The 14113-nt window shown below is 49.7% G+C and overlaps 1 protein-coding gene across 1 annotated transcript in view; it reads right to left on the bottom strand.

Annotated features, from left to right (window-relative positions):
* Positions 1 to 14113, bottom strand: part of PTPRS (protein tyrosine phosphatase receptor type S) — a 257126-nt gene that overhangs the window by 91617 nt on the left and 151396 nt on the right. Inside the window, exons 7-10 of the mRNA XM_087703332.1 lie at positions 11391 to 11660; positions 7227 to 7808; positions 6103 to 6245; positions 4130 to 4274 (exon numbers count right to left, since the gene is read on the bottom strand). Of these exons, the coding sequence (XP_087559458.1) occupies positions 4130 to 4274; positions 6103 to 6245; positions 7227 to 7808; positions 11391 to 11660 (1140 nt within the window). The remainder of the gene's footprint in view (positions 1 to 4129; positions 4275 to 6102; positions 6246 to 7226; positions 7809 to 11390; positions 11661 to 14113) is intronic.

The raw sequence follows: 14113 nt of genomic DNA, 5'->3' as shown, positions 1-14113 counted from the left end.
CCGCCTGCAGAAAACCCACCCACGCACCCAATCAAACACAAGCAAAGCAAAACATCAAAATCAGCGCCTGGTCGTCTCCAGCTGCCTATTTCCCCTTCCAATCCATCAGCCCTCCCGCCGTTATCTCGGTAGGAAAAAAAAAAAAAAGAGGACGTTATTTCATCCACCGCCCCCTTTTTCGTTACAACGGAAACGCTGCCAATCCCTCCTCCCGCCCTGACAAAACCCGTACGTGTTAAGAAGGCTCTGAAAAAGGTGAAGAAGGAGAGTCCTTGGCTGGATGTTGGCCCCGTAATTACGGTCAGGAAGAATGCAAAAACAGAAAACAAAATTAACGGGCCCCCATCGGGCCCCAATTCCAGGTGGTTCCCCCCCCTCTGCCCCACCAAATCTAAGTTAGCAGTTAGACTTATATACCGCTTCATAGGGCTTTCAGCCCTCTCTAAGCGGTTTACAGAGTCAGCATATCGCCCCCACAGTCTGGGTCCTCATTTCACCCACCTCGGAAGGATGGAAGGCTGAGTCAACCTTGAGCGGGTGAGATTAGAACTGCTGAACTGCAGATAACAGTCAGCTGAAGTGGCCTGCAGTACTGCACCCTAACCACTGTGCCACCTCGGCTCTTCGAGGTACATTAAGCAGCATCCTGCAAGCAATCCCCCATTCCTTGAGACTGGATGGCCATGTTCCCACGGTATGAAGAGACGCTATGAAGCCCGTTTTTTTACTTATTGATCTCCTAACATTCTGGATCAAGGTACGATTAGTTACACACCCTTCCAAGAAGAGAATATTTATAGCTCAGGGTTGAGTTGTGGGGTCCTTGTTGCTCCCTGAGCTTCGTTGCTTCCTTGTAGACGTTTCGTGACCCAACTAGGTAACATCATCAGTGGGGTTTGCTCTCTGGGTCAGTCAGGCCCGCAAGCCATCTTCTTCTTTTGGATCTTAGGCCTGCCACACTTTCTATTATTCTACTATGCATTTTCTATGATGGGAAAATGGGAGGGGGGAATTATACGGAGTTGGACGAAATGTAGCCATAACAACATTCTTTCTAGGAAGCCAAGGTCATCTTTCGTCTCTGCACCTGGCCGGAACTGGATGGGTGGAAGTTGCCAGCGTGGCAGTGGAAGATTGGGCCATGTGATGGACTTGTGGGTGTGGGGGCAGGATGCTTATAAACAAGTGGTTTGACCTGTCAGAGGTAAGAACCAAGTGGCTCTTGGTAATTCCCCCCCCCCCCGCTTTTTAATGTTTTATTTATTTTATTTATATTGCTTTCCATTTCCAGTGTGGCATCTGGGTTTTAGACAATCAAAATCCACATATCTGTTATGATATTCATCACAATACTACTAATAATATAGCAATACAATAGTACATAACATCTTCATCATCAAATTCTCTCTACATTCATTTCTTCTTCTTCGTATCTCCTTTTCTCCAACTTCTGTTTCTATTCACGAACCATTGATAAAACACATCCCAAGTCAGAAAGGATTCAGTTTCTTCTTTATCCTTAATAATAAGCATTAATCTATCCATTTCTGCACATTCTAATATTTTCTTAATTACACACTATCTGATGGTATTTTGTCATGTTGCGCAATTGTTGCACAAATACAATTCTATCTGCAGTTAATATACGTAAAACCAGATATATAGTCTTTTTGTCATATTTTTCCGGTAGAATGCCCAACAGGGATATCTCAGGTTTCAGATCAATATGCTGCTTTATCATTTTTTTTCCCCAACCGTGTGTATTTTCGTCCAATTTTTTTTGGCTTTTAGGCAAGTGGCTCTTGGTAGTTCCTTGATGAGGCTGTTTAAGTCAGGCCACTTGTATAGAATTGAATTGAATTTATTAGATTTCTATGCCGCCCAATCCTGGGGGACTCCGGGCGGCTTACAGAATAAAAGATTAAAAGAACTTAGAAAAACAGTAAGACACACAAAGTTAAAAAAGGAATGCAAGAAACACCCAATCAGAAGGCCTGCCGGAAAAGCCAGGTTTTAATGGCTTTGCGAAAGGCCATGAGAGTGGGCAGGGCCCGGATCTCTGGGGGCAGCTCATTCCATATGGCCGGAGCGGCAACAGAGAAGGCCCTACTCCTAGGCGTCGCCAGCCGGCATTGTCCTGCTGAAGGCACCCGGAGAAGGCCCATCCTGTGGGATCTTACACACTATCTGATGGTATTTTGTCATGTTGCGCAATTGCATAGAACCAAGAGAGCAAACCCCATTCCCCTCTAACACTGATGATGTTATCTAGTTGGGTCATGAAACGTCTGCAGGAAAACCCGTCTGCAGAAAAAGCTCACTCAGGGAGCCCCAAAAGACCCCGGACCACAACCACAATTCATCTCAAGAACTCGAGACGTTTGACCTCATCCTGACACCAGAATTATGCCTGCAGGTTCAGACCATTCTTCCCAAACTGTCTCCCTCCCTCCAAGTGTCTTGGACCACAATCCCCATCAGCCCCAACCAGATTGTCAGAGAACTGAGTGCGTAGCACAACAGTGGTGGCGACTGATCTACAACCTCCGGTGTGCAGAAAGGATAAATTGTGTATGTTGGGAATGGTATGTTGGGGAGAAGACAGAAGGCAGAGAAAATAAAATAGAATCCGGAAAAGAAACAGGAAGAAAAAAAGGCAGATGGAGATATCAGTAACCTTTGGATGGGCAGCTGTCCTACTTTAAGGCTTCCTGGGAGGACAAAATGAAAGTCCTTGGGTCTCCCCCCTCACCAAACCCCCCACCCCACCCCTTTCTGGTCACAGCGACCCCCCAACCCTGTGGCCGAGTTCAATACAGTAAAGATGAAAGAAGACAGAAATACAAAGAACAGCCACAGCCATTCATGCTGTTGGGGTGGGAAAAAAGAACGAACAGAAAGAAAAAGGAAGAAAGAAAGAAAGAAAGAAAGAAAGAAAGAAAGAAAGAAAGAAAGAAAGAAAGAAAGAAAGAAAGAAAACCAAAAGGAAGGAAGGAAAGAAAATAACGATAAAAGAAAACCACCTCATTCTTTTTTCTTTTTTTAAAAAAAGAGCAAAGTTTTCATATTTTATTGCCAGCCAGGATTGGTGCAATTCCTGGTGCAATTCCTGGTGCAACCATGAAGGGAGACAATCCATTAAACTAAAACCAGCACTAGAAAAAAGCTCCCGGTGGCATGATTGTGCCCCCGCCCCCGTGCCCTCCGTCATACTTTCTTTCTGGGTTGGGGGAAGGGAGGAGGGGAAATGGTGTGACAGTGAATTATGGGATAGGGAAGAGGGAGGAGCAAGGGGGAATGGTCTCCCTCAAAAAAAACCACAGTCACGAAGTCATCCGGTGTGTTTTTCCTCCCGTTCCATCCAACCCCGAGCCGCAGCATTTGACGCTCGCAAACCCACATCTCTTTGTGGCGGAACATCCATCCCCTGCCAACCGATCCCGGTTATCGGACTTTCAATGCCAGGGAGCCACTTTTTCCTCACTAAGGAAGACGCCATGTTTTCAAGTTGGGTAAAGAGAGAGGTGGTATTCTACCAGGTGGGATCGGTTGGCATCAGTTGGGACCGTTTGGGATTGGTTCGATAGCGGACATCGCAGGTGGCCCCGCTCCCTCGCCCCGGATCTACGGCATCCCATTTAGGCCCCTCTTCCGCCAAAAGTCCCTGCGCGGAAGGCACCCGTACTCACATTTGCGAACCGCTAGGGAAGGTAAGTCAAAACCACCCCTGGGTAAGGGGGGCAGCCTTAAGAGAGAGTCAACAGGCAGACTGGCGAATAGCCGATTGTTCCCGCTCTAACCCTTTGAGCCCAGCCTGCACGCCTTGAAACGCACCCCCAAGGACACTTGCGTTGTGTCCTGCGATAAACCAGGCCCAGCCGCACAAAAACCTCCCCACCCTCCTCTCTTTTGTACCCGGAAATACTCCTGGTGAGCCCGCAGCCAGAAAAAGTTAGCTCCTCGCTTAACTCCTACGGGTCAAAAGCCATTGAAACGCAGGCAGTGTCCGGGTTCGCTCTCCCCGATGCCCTACCCCGGCCGCCATTCCACACCTTGTCCCCCAGCTGTTGCGTCTCCTGCCTGACCGTGATCCCTTCAGAGAATTCTGGGTAAGAAAAGGGACACCTACTAGACTGCAGCGTGCGCTCCCTGACCTCCGATGTCGGGGCTCCAAGGCCCAAGGTTGAGCGAGCCGCCAACTGGAAGACGTATTCCGTGTTGGGGTTGAGTTCTTTCACCAGGAAGAAAGTCACGGGGTCAAACGTCTTCAGAAACTGCAGAGCGGCAGCGGGTGTCGGCAAGCCCGAACCAGTGCCAGAAGCAAAGGACAGCGGTAGTTTAGTTTAGTTTACTTGATTTATTTATTTTATTTATAAAATTTATATGCCGCCCAATCCCGAAGGACTCCGGGTGGCTTACAAAAAAGAGCAAAAGAGAGAGAGAGAGAGAGAGAGAGAGAAAAGAACGGTTTAAAATCACAACACCACATACATTCATTCTAATCGGGGCTGGACCTCAACAGTGAGGTCAACAGCCCCAGGCCTGCCAGAACAGCCAAGTTTTTACAGTTTTCCTGAAGGCCATGAGAGTGGGTATGGCCCGGATCTCTGGGGGTAGCTGATTCCAACGAGTCGGAGCGGCCACAGAGAAGGCTCTCCTCCGGGGGCCCACCAGCCGACACAGTCTGGCTGACAGCATCTGAAGGAGGCCCAATCTGTGGGATCTTACTGACCGCTGGGAGGTATGTGGCAGTAGGCGGTCTACCGTCGCACCCCATACAACTAAATTAATGCCACCTTCAGGGTACATTATAACTATCAAAATAAAACACATCCTTCACATTCTATACAATTGAACTAAAAACCATAATATTGCATTGATGTTGTACTATATAGCGGAATATGCACTGTACAGTAGAATATAGTTACTGCCCTGGGATAGAAGCTGTTTTTCAGCCTGTTTTTCCTTGTTTTTATTGTGCTGTACTGTCTGCCAGATGGTAATAGTAATAGTAAAAAAAAAAGGGTGCCCAGGATGAGATGGATCTTTAAGAATGTTAAAGCGGGAGCTATAAAGCTCTTCCAAAGAGGGGTGTTGTGGCCCACTAGCAGAGCTGGCGGCAGATTCAGAGAGTGAGGAGGTTGGGGAGGAAGATGGGCCAGTCCTGGAGTCTGGGGAAGGCTCTGAGGAGGGCTCTGTGTTGGAGGCAGAGAGGGGGCCAAGGCCCTCTGACAGTTATCAGCTGCCTTCGGACATCAGCGGGGCAGACAAACAGCTGGAGCCTGTTCCCAGTGTGCGCATGCGCAGAGTTGCCAGAAGAAGGGAACAGCTAAGGAACCAGGGCTGACTCGGGAGTAAAGCCACAGGTGGACGGTGAATGGCCCCTCCCATAGGCAATAGCAATAGCAGTTAGACTTATATACCGCTTCATAGGGCTTTCAGCCCTCTCTAAGCGGTTTACAGAGTCAGCATATTGCCCCCACAGCCTGGGTCCTCATTTTACCCACCTCGGAAGGAGGGAAGGCTGAGTCAACCTTGAGCCGGTGAGATTTGAACTGCCGAACTGCAGCTAACAGTCAGCTGAAGTGGCTGCAGTACTGCACTCTAACCACTGCGTCACCTCGGCTCTTAAAGAGCTGAGAAAGGGGAGGGGAGTTTGCAGGAGACCATTTGTCCATTTAATTAGCGTGAAGATTTGTTCGTGGCCCTCAAGAGACTCCTTGCCAAGTATTTTCTTGTACAGCTTTTGCGTTTGGAAGATATCGGCCTGGCAGCTCTCCAAGCCTGATAAGGTCTGTGGTTGTAAATACACCCTTGAAAGACTGTTTGCCGGGACGTCGCTGGATGCGAATGAGAGGAAATCACATTCGCTTAATAAAAAGGGGGTTTGGTCGGGACAAGGAGTCTGCTTGGTGATTTGGTGAAGCCGAGGTCAGAACAAGGGGAGAGGGCAACCCATGGCCCTCTGGGCAATGACGTTAACCCTCTGGAGGGATGTCCTATCTGCCACTGTTGGCAAACCATAAGTGCAGGTATGAACGGGAGGCACGGTCACTCCCGGGATTCCTTGCAGCAGATTCCCATTCCCAAGAGCGGACTCACCTCCGGGGTTCCTGGTTTGTTGCTGACTTCTTTGTAAAGGAGCTCATACTTCAGAATAATGTCCTGGCGGGGAGGACTCCAGGTTAGTAAAATTGTGCTCTCGCTCTTCGCTTCCGCTCGGAAATTCATCGGTTGCCCGGGAACTAGTGAAGAGAAGAGAGGGGAGGGAGGGTAACGCAGAAAGGTTGTATGTGAGAATAGGTGAGGAGGAGACTGAAATAAACGGGTAGCCCTCGGCTTACAACCAAAATTAGAACAGAACAGAATGAGCTGGAAGGGACCTTGGAGGTTTTCTAGTCCAGCCCCCTGCCCCCGCAGGAGAACCTATACCAATGTTGCCAAACCTTTTCGGCACTAAGTGCCGAAATGGGGCGCACATGCACATGCACCGGAAGAGCAGCCACCTGGGGCGCATGCACGCCAGGAAGACAATCTTCCGGTTCCTGGCAGGCGCACGGGCCATCTGGTCTTTCGGTTTCTGCCGTGCATGCGTGCACGAGGACCAGCTGGCGGGTGTGCTTGCGTGCGCTGGAAACCAGAAGATAATCTTCCTGGCGAGCGCATGCACACCGGGCGGCTGCTCTGCCAGTTTCCAGTCCCACACACGTGAACACCAGCTGGTGGGTGCACTGCAACCCGGAAGAGCATCGGGCGACAGCTCGTGTGCCCGGAAAGATAGTTGTGTGCGCCACGTCCAGCTGGCAGATATTCCTTAATTATTCTATTCCTATGACATTCAACTTGCACAGTTAAAGTTAATACTACGGCAAACTAAAATCTATCCCACTACAAAAGTGGAAAGGAGTTGAAAAGTAGTTTAATGGTTATTGAGCAGTGAAGTGGCTCTCAAGACAATTTGGGGGACCAAAGGAAGTACCATACCAGATTATTTTTATTTAAGTTTTTCTGTCTGTCTGTCTGTCTGTCTGTCTGTCCGTCCGTCACCATCTCCTGGCGATTGGTCCAAAGTCACCCAGCCAGCTTTCATGCTTAAGGCGGGACTAGAACTCACCGGCGCTTAGTTATTGGCCCAAAATCACCCAGCCAGCTTTCATTCCTAAGACCAGACTAGAATTCCGTCTCCTAGCCCAGCCCCTTGACCACTAGACCAAACACAACCTCACCTCCTTGTTGGGTTTTCACTTGGATGGGATCCGAGAGCGGGCCGTCCCCCACGGATGTGAACGCCAAGACTCGCACGGTGTAGGTCTCATGCTCCAGAAGGCTCCCGACGGTGGTCAGGAGACTATCGTCCACATTGTGTTTCTGCCAGTTGCTGACCGGCTGATCGGGCTCCATGGTGTAATATACCCTGTATCCCCGGATCTGACCGTTGGGCTCCACCGGTTCCTCCCACTGGATGATCATGGTCGAAGCGCTCAACATCCGGCCCTGAACATTTCGGGGGGCGCTGGCAGGTGCCTGCTCCCCCGTACGGGTCACAACGGAATCGCTGTGGGGGCCCTGCCCAATGGTGTTCACCGCCGACACCCAGATCTCATATTCTGAGTTGGGACTAAGCCCCCCAATGCTGTAGCGGGTCGTAGTGATGTCCTCCTTGATTTGATACGGCCCGTCCTGACTCTTCGACTTATACTCGATCACGTAATAGGAGACGGGGTCCGGATTTCCGGAGTCCCAGGTTATGGTGATGCTGGTGGCAGTGGTCTCGGTGACAACAGGGGTGCCTGGAGCTTTGGGAAAGGCTGAGAAAATGGGAAGAATTGACTGAACAGAAATACGGTCACGCCCGCGGCACGCGCTACGTTTCCCCCTAATGGGCTGGTGAGAGCTCCCGCCGTGCGGCACAGGGGGACGGCATGCACTGAAGAACAGGGGCTGAAATATCTCCACCCTAGTTAAGTAGAGTTAATGAACCTTTTTAAACAGCATTATCAACCCAGGAATAGCAATAGCGGTAACACTTAAGACTTATATACCGCTTAGCAGTGCTTCGCAGCCATCCCTAACTGGTTTATAGAGTTAGCCTCTCCCCCCCCCCCCAAACAATCTGGGTCCTCATTTTACCCACCTCGGAAGGATGGAAGGCTGAGTCAAACTCAAGCCTGATGAGATTTGAACTACCAAAGTGCCAGGAACAGGCAGTCAGCAGAACTAGCCTGCAGTACTGCATTCTAACCACTGCGCCACTGGTGACAGAAAATGTTCAGCTCAGTAATTGGCATCAGCAATGTGTGTTCAGTACCCAAAAAAATGGCTGTATGCTTCAGTGGTGGGTTCTGGATCCCGTTGTAACCAGTACGATTGCAACGGGGCCCGGCGTCCTCCACATGAGCGCATGCAACACATGCATGCGTTCTACCCTCCAGCGATGCCTCTGCGAGTCTCCGCGACGCTCCAATTGCTCGGCGGAGCATTGCGTAGGTGCTGTACACGCCGTGCGCATGTGCGGAAGCGCCGAAAAGTTTAAAGACAGGTAAGGACGACGAGCAGGCGGGTGGGCCCTCCGGAGCACCGTACCGGAACAGTATCCGGTGCTCCGGGCAAGAACTGGTACACACCGTCTGCAACCCACCACTGGTAGCGCTTGATTTACAACCACAATTGTGGCAAAATTTATATGGCCGAGCAAGCTATTTGTTAAGTGAGTTTTGCCCCACCTTTCTGGCCACAGTTCTTAAGTGAGTCACTGCAGTGGTTATGTTAGCAAGATGCTTGGCCAGTGGTTCATATTTAAGATGGTTGCAGTGTCCTGGGGTCATGTGATCACAAAAGGGGATCACATGACCCCAGGACACTGTCACCATCTTGAATATGAACCAGTGGCCAAGCGTGTTACTAACTGAACCAATGACGTGATCCCCTTTTGTGACCTTCTGGCAAGCAAAGTCAATGGGGAAGCCAGATCTACTTAACCACCATGTTACTAACTTAATAACTGCAGTGATTCACTTAACAACGGTGCCCAAGAAAGGTTGCAAAATGGGGCAAAACTCGGTTCGCAACTGTCTCGCTTAGCCACGTAAATTTTGGGCTCAGGCGTAACTTCGAACGGCCGCTAAAATAAGTCACCGGTCGTAAACCAAGGATTTTACCTGTGTAATTTTTTATTTCCTTTGTTTTTGCTGCCTCTTGCAGTTGGGGCAATAAATGAAACATCTGCTTTCAAGCCTTTTGCAAGCATCCGTGATGTTCTAGAACAGTAATTTTTAAACCTTGGGCACTTTTAAGATGGGTGGATTCCCGCTTTGCTGGCTGGGGAATCCTGGGAGTTGAAGTCCACCCATCTTAAAGTGCCCAAGGGTTGAGAAAGACAGTTCTAGATTGTTAACTAATGCTGGATGATCTTATAGCAATAGCAATAGCAGTTCGACTTATATACCGCTTCATAGGGCTTTCAGCCCTCTCTAAGCGGTTTACAGAGTCAGCATATCGCCCCCCCCACAGTCTGGGTCCTCATTTCACCCACCTCGGAAGGATGGAAGGCTGAGTCAACCTTTGAGCCGGTGAGATTTGAACCGCCGAACTGCAGCTTAGCAGTCAGCTGAAGTGGCCTGCAGTACTGCACCCTAACCACTGCGCCACCTTGGCTCCTCTTGGCCAATATTCCTTTTGTTTTTTTCCCCTCTTGGGCCGTTCCAGAAATACAGATGTTAATATAGCACACCTCTGGTTTCCTTCAAGTCAACACACAAATACACCCAGGCTCTTTCCTGCACCAGGGCAGACGAGACGCCTGTTTACTCTGTCAAACGCTTTCTCATGCTCACATTACAGAACAACCCAGGTGGACGGGACCTTGGAGGTCTTCTAGTGCAATCTCCCCAAAAAGACCGCACCACGGTGGCATGCCAGAAGAGCCCACAAACTGGCCACAAACCTATGCAAAAGTACACGGGAGGGAGGCAGGCATGCGTCTTGAGGATACGGAGGGACGAAGCACATGAGACAGACTGTGGTTGCGTCCGGACCTTTTTTTAGCAAACAGCACGGCTGCAGGAGGGGGCATCATGCAGGGCCCCCACCCACCCAAGGAGCATTTGAGGGCAATTCTGGAACACATGCAACAGGGTTTTTTTGTCACATCATGCAACAATGCTCTTCTCGTGCATAACTCCATGTTTCCCCCATGTAGGAAGTTAGCCAGAATTCACAATCCCCCCCCCCCCCAGGAAAATGCAGAGGCAGACCACGGGGTGCATTTGAGATATATTGGACAACAGGTAGTCCTCGATTTACAACCATTCATTTAGCGACCATTGGACGTTACAACGGCGCTGGGGAAAAAAGGGGCTTACCATGGCTCCTTTCACTTACAGTACAACCGTTGAAACCGTCCCCATGGTTACGCAACCATAATCCAGGCGCTTGTCAACCGGCATGTATTTACGACGGCTGTAGCACCCTGGGGTCCTGTGTTTGCTGCTTGGAACTTTTCCAACAAGCGAAGTCAACCGGGGAAAGCCAGATTCGCTTCGCGACCGCAGGATTCACTTAACCAACTGCAGCAACGTGGCAAAAAAGTTCGTAAAATCGGGCATGACTCGGCAATAGCACTTATATGCTGCTTCACAGTGTTTTTACAGCCCTCTCGAAGCGGTTTCCAGAACCAGCCTTTTGCCCCCAACAATCTGGGTCGTAATCTTACCGACCTCGGAAGGACGGAAGGCTGAGTCAACCTCGAGCCGGTCAGGATCGAACTACTGGCAGAATTAGCCTGCAATACTGCATTCTAACCACTGCGCCACCACGGCTCCAAGGCTTAAAAACCGCCTTGCTTATCCACAGAAATGCTGGGCCCAACTGCAGCCGTAAGTCGAGGACTACCTGCAGAACGTCCGCGAGCGCCAATCCACATAGCCAAAGGCAAGGCGTGATCAACATTGCAGTCCCAAACACGGGGAAGGCATTCGGTTTATCTATCCCCGGAATCCTAAATCAACAGGATTCCAACTTGCAAAATCAACACATTCAGTTCTGCCGATCGACAGAAGGGACAAGATGGGAGTCCAAGCGGATGGAAGGGGAAGGAAATGGCCGCCATGCAACAGGAAGACGCGGGAGGAATCTAGGTTAGGGAGAGATTGGCTCACCTAACCAACATCCCTTTTTGGTCTGAAACGACTCCAAAAAAATAATAATAAAGCCAATTTTCAACCCAGCAGTTTTGTCCAATGAAACTCCCCCAGATCCCTGGGAGTTGTCATGTGGCGGGAAACGGCTGTCAATCAAGCTAAGCTCCGCCATTGGGAGGAATCAAGAAGATCACCAGGACCGAAATCAGCCAGTCGGGAGAGCAAACCGATCAAGGAATGGTGCACACTTACATTTGACGGTGATCTGGGCCACGGCTTCAATCACGCCCAAGCTCGACATGGCGACGCATGTATAGTTCGCGGAATCTTTCACGTCGGTCAGCTCGAGGACATTGCGCCCCACCGGCATGTCGTCTTCTGGCGTCAAGTCTTCGGCCCCTTGCATCCACTTGACGTACGGCATCGGGGAGCCCACCGCCACGCAGGTGATGTTCACGTTCCCGCCCGGCATGATCTCGTGGCTGGTGGGCGGGATGGAGAACCGAGGAGCCACACGCCGCACTGCGGACGAAATGCACAGCGGTAACAAAACAAAACGGAAAAAAAAAAAAGAATAAAGGAAACAAAGGGAAAAAAAAAACAACGGAGGAGAAAAAAGAGAGAAGAGAAGAAAAATAAAAAAGATAAAGGACGGGAAAGGGGAAAAAAGAGCAGAAGAGAATTTAAATACAGGTGGGGAGGGGGAGGGGCTCGAATTACTTGCAGTTCCTTCATTTTCAAAATTAAAAAAGGCTGAAATTAAAAAACTGTCGGAATGCCAAAGAAATAAATCAAGAAAGGAAGGGTGGGGGGGGGAGAAGGGGGAGGAAAGGGGAAAATAAACAGAACTTCGAAAAGAATTTACTTTCACAAACGATATATATATATATATAGAATTTATAAGACATCAAAGCAATATTTCATATCAACAGAAGTTCCAATGATCGGGTTGAGACCTGTCATCACAGCACAAATATAGACACAAAAATTTATTAGCAATTTCTCATCTTTGGAAAAAGCAAAGAGAGGGCTCAAGCACGTCTGGACGGGGGAGGGGGGGGTCCCTCCTATGTCTTGGCATGGGGGGGTGGTGTCCATGTCCCACCACCCCAACCCCGAGGACGTGGCCACCAATAAGAAAAAGTGGGCTTTGTTCTGCATTCCCTTTAAAATCTACGACCTGGTTTTGGGGGAACAGAAAAAAAAACCTTGTATGAATAATGGGGCAGGGGAAGGCTCCATCAAAGCTCACCCCCCTAAATATAAAAAATGGAAGACGAGGGGAATGGGTTTTTTAAAGGTAGTCCTCAACTTAACAACTATGCTTTTAGGGACCGTTCTATGTTACCACGGCACTGAAGACAAGTGACTTCTAACCAGTTCTCACTCTTATGGACGTTGCAGCTTCCCCCATGGTCAGGGGTTGGCAACTTGCAGCTCTGGAGCCGCATGTGGCTCTTTCATCCCTCTGCTTCGGCTCCCTGTCGCTGGTCGGTTCCACAATTGATAGGGCTTTCGGTTAGGACAGGTAGAGGAAAAAGGACGCCCCACTAGGAGGAGACTCTATGGTGGAGGGAACTGGACTTCCAGTCAGCAGAGTAAAAAAGACGCCGTGCTAGGAGGAGATGCTAGGAGGAGACTCTATGGTGGGGGAACTGGACTTCCAGTCAGCAGAGTAAAAAAGATGCTGTGCTAGGAGGAGATGCTAGGAGGAGACTCTATGGTGGGGGAACCGGACTTCTGGTCGGCTTCAGAATTGAACGGGAGGCTTCCAGTTAGGACCTTTGTGGCTCTTTCGAGTGTTTAAGGTTGCCGACCCCTGCCCATGGTCATGCAATCAAAATCCGGATGCTTGGGAACTGACTTCCGACAAGCAAAGAAACCAGATTCACTTAACAACAACCTTACTAACTTAATAACTGCAGTGATTCACTTAGCAACGGTGGCAAGGAAGATTGTCAAACGGGGCAAAACTCACTGGGGAACTGTTTTGCTCAGCAGCGGAAATCTTGAGCTTCGTTCTTGTGTCGTTTTGAGAAATTAACATCCGTACATCTGAAATTTGGGAGAGAAAATTCCCGAAACCAGATGTTCTGCTGGTTTAGATGGCCATTATTTGGGGAAATGTCTACGGAGATTCCCAGCCATCCAGGTCATGGCTGTCCCAAAGTGCTTTCTTTCTTGGTTTTTCTTTGGAAACGTTTCGCTTCTCGTCCAAGAAACTTCTTCAGCTCTGACTGGATGGTGAGGAACGGAAGGATTTATGCTCCTTGCAGACAGCTGGTCATTTGCATCCTTTGAATGAGTCGTTGAGGCCACTTGGAGGTTTATCAGTGTCCTCAGGGTCACCTGAGTGTTGCAAATGGGTGTGGCGCCTTCTTGGAACCGCTGATAGGACCGTGTCGTAGACTGGAGATAGATGATGTCCTATTCCACCAACCCAACCCTCTCCTTTGAAATTTTGATATAGCAATAGCAGACTTATATACCGCTTCATAGGGCTCTCAGCCCTCTCTAAGCGGTTTACAGAGTCAGCAACTTGCCCCCACAGTCTGGGTCCTCATTTCACCCACCTCGGAAGGATGGAAGGATGAGTCAGCCTGGAGCCGGTGAGATTTGAACAGCCGAACTGCAGATAACAGTCAGCTGAAGTGGGCTGCAGTGCTGCACCCTAACCACTGCGCCACATCGGCTTCTTTGACCCCTCTTTCAAGGCAGTGGTCCTCTCTATCCAAAATGTGGGCGATGTGGGCGGGGCAGCCTCATGGTCCTGCGCGGGTCGGATTAATGGCTTCGGCAGGCCGTATCTGACCCACGGGCCGTAGTTTGAGGAGCCCTGCTCTAAAAAGGATGCAAATGACCAGCTGTCTGCAAGGAGTATAAATCCTGCCATCCCCCACCAGCTAGAACTGAAGAAGCTTCTTGGATGAGAAGTTGAAACATCTTCAAAGAAGAAAAAAAAACAGAAAGTCCAG

The sequence above is a fragment of the Thamnophis sirtalis genome, unplaced genomic scaffold (genome assembly GCF_051295495.1).
Source record: "Thamnophis sirtalis isolate CommonGarterSnake01/CBP01778 unplaced genomic scaffold, rThaSir2_p1.2 scaffold_1, whole genome shotgun sequence".
NCBI lineage: Eukaryota > Metazoa > Chordata > Lepidosauria > Squamata > Natricidae > Thamnophis > Thamnophis sirtalis.
Note: the sequence above shows the minus strand (reverse complement) of the source record. Positions and strands in the feature narration are given on the sequence as shown.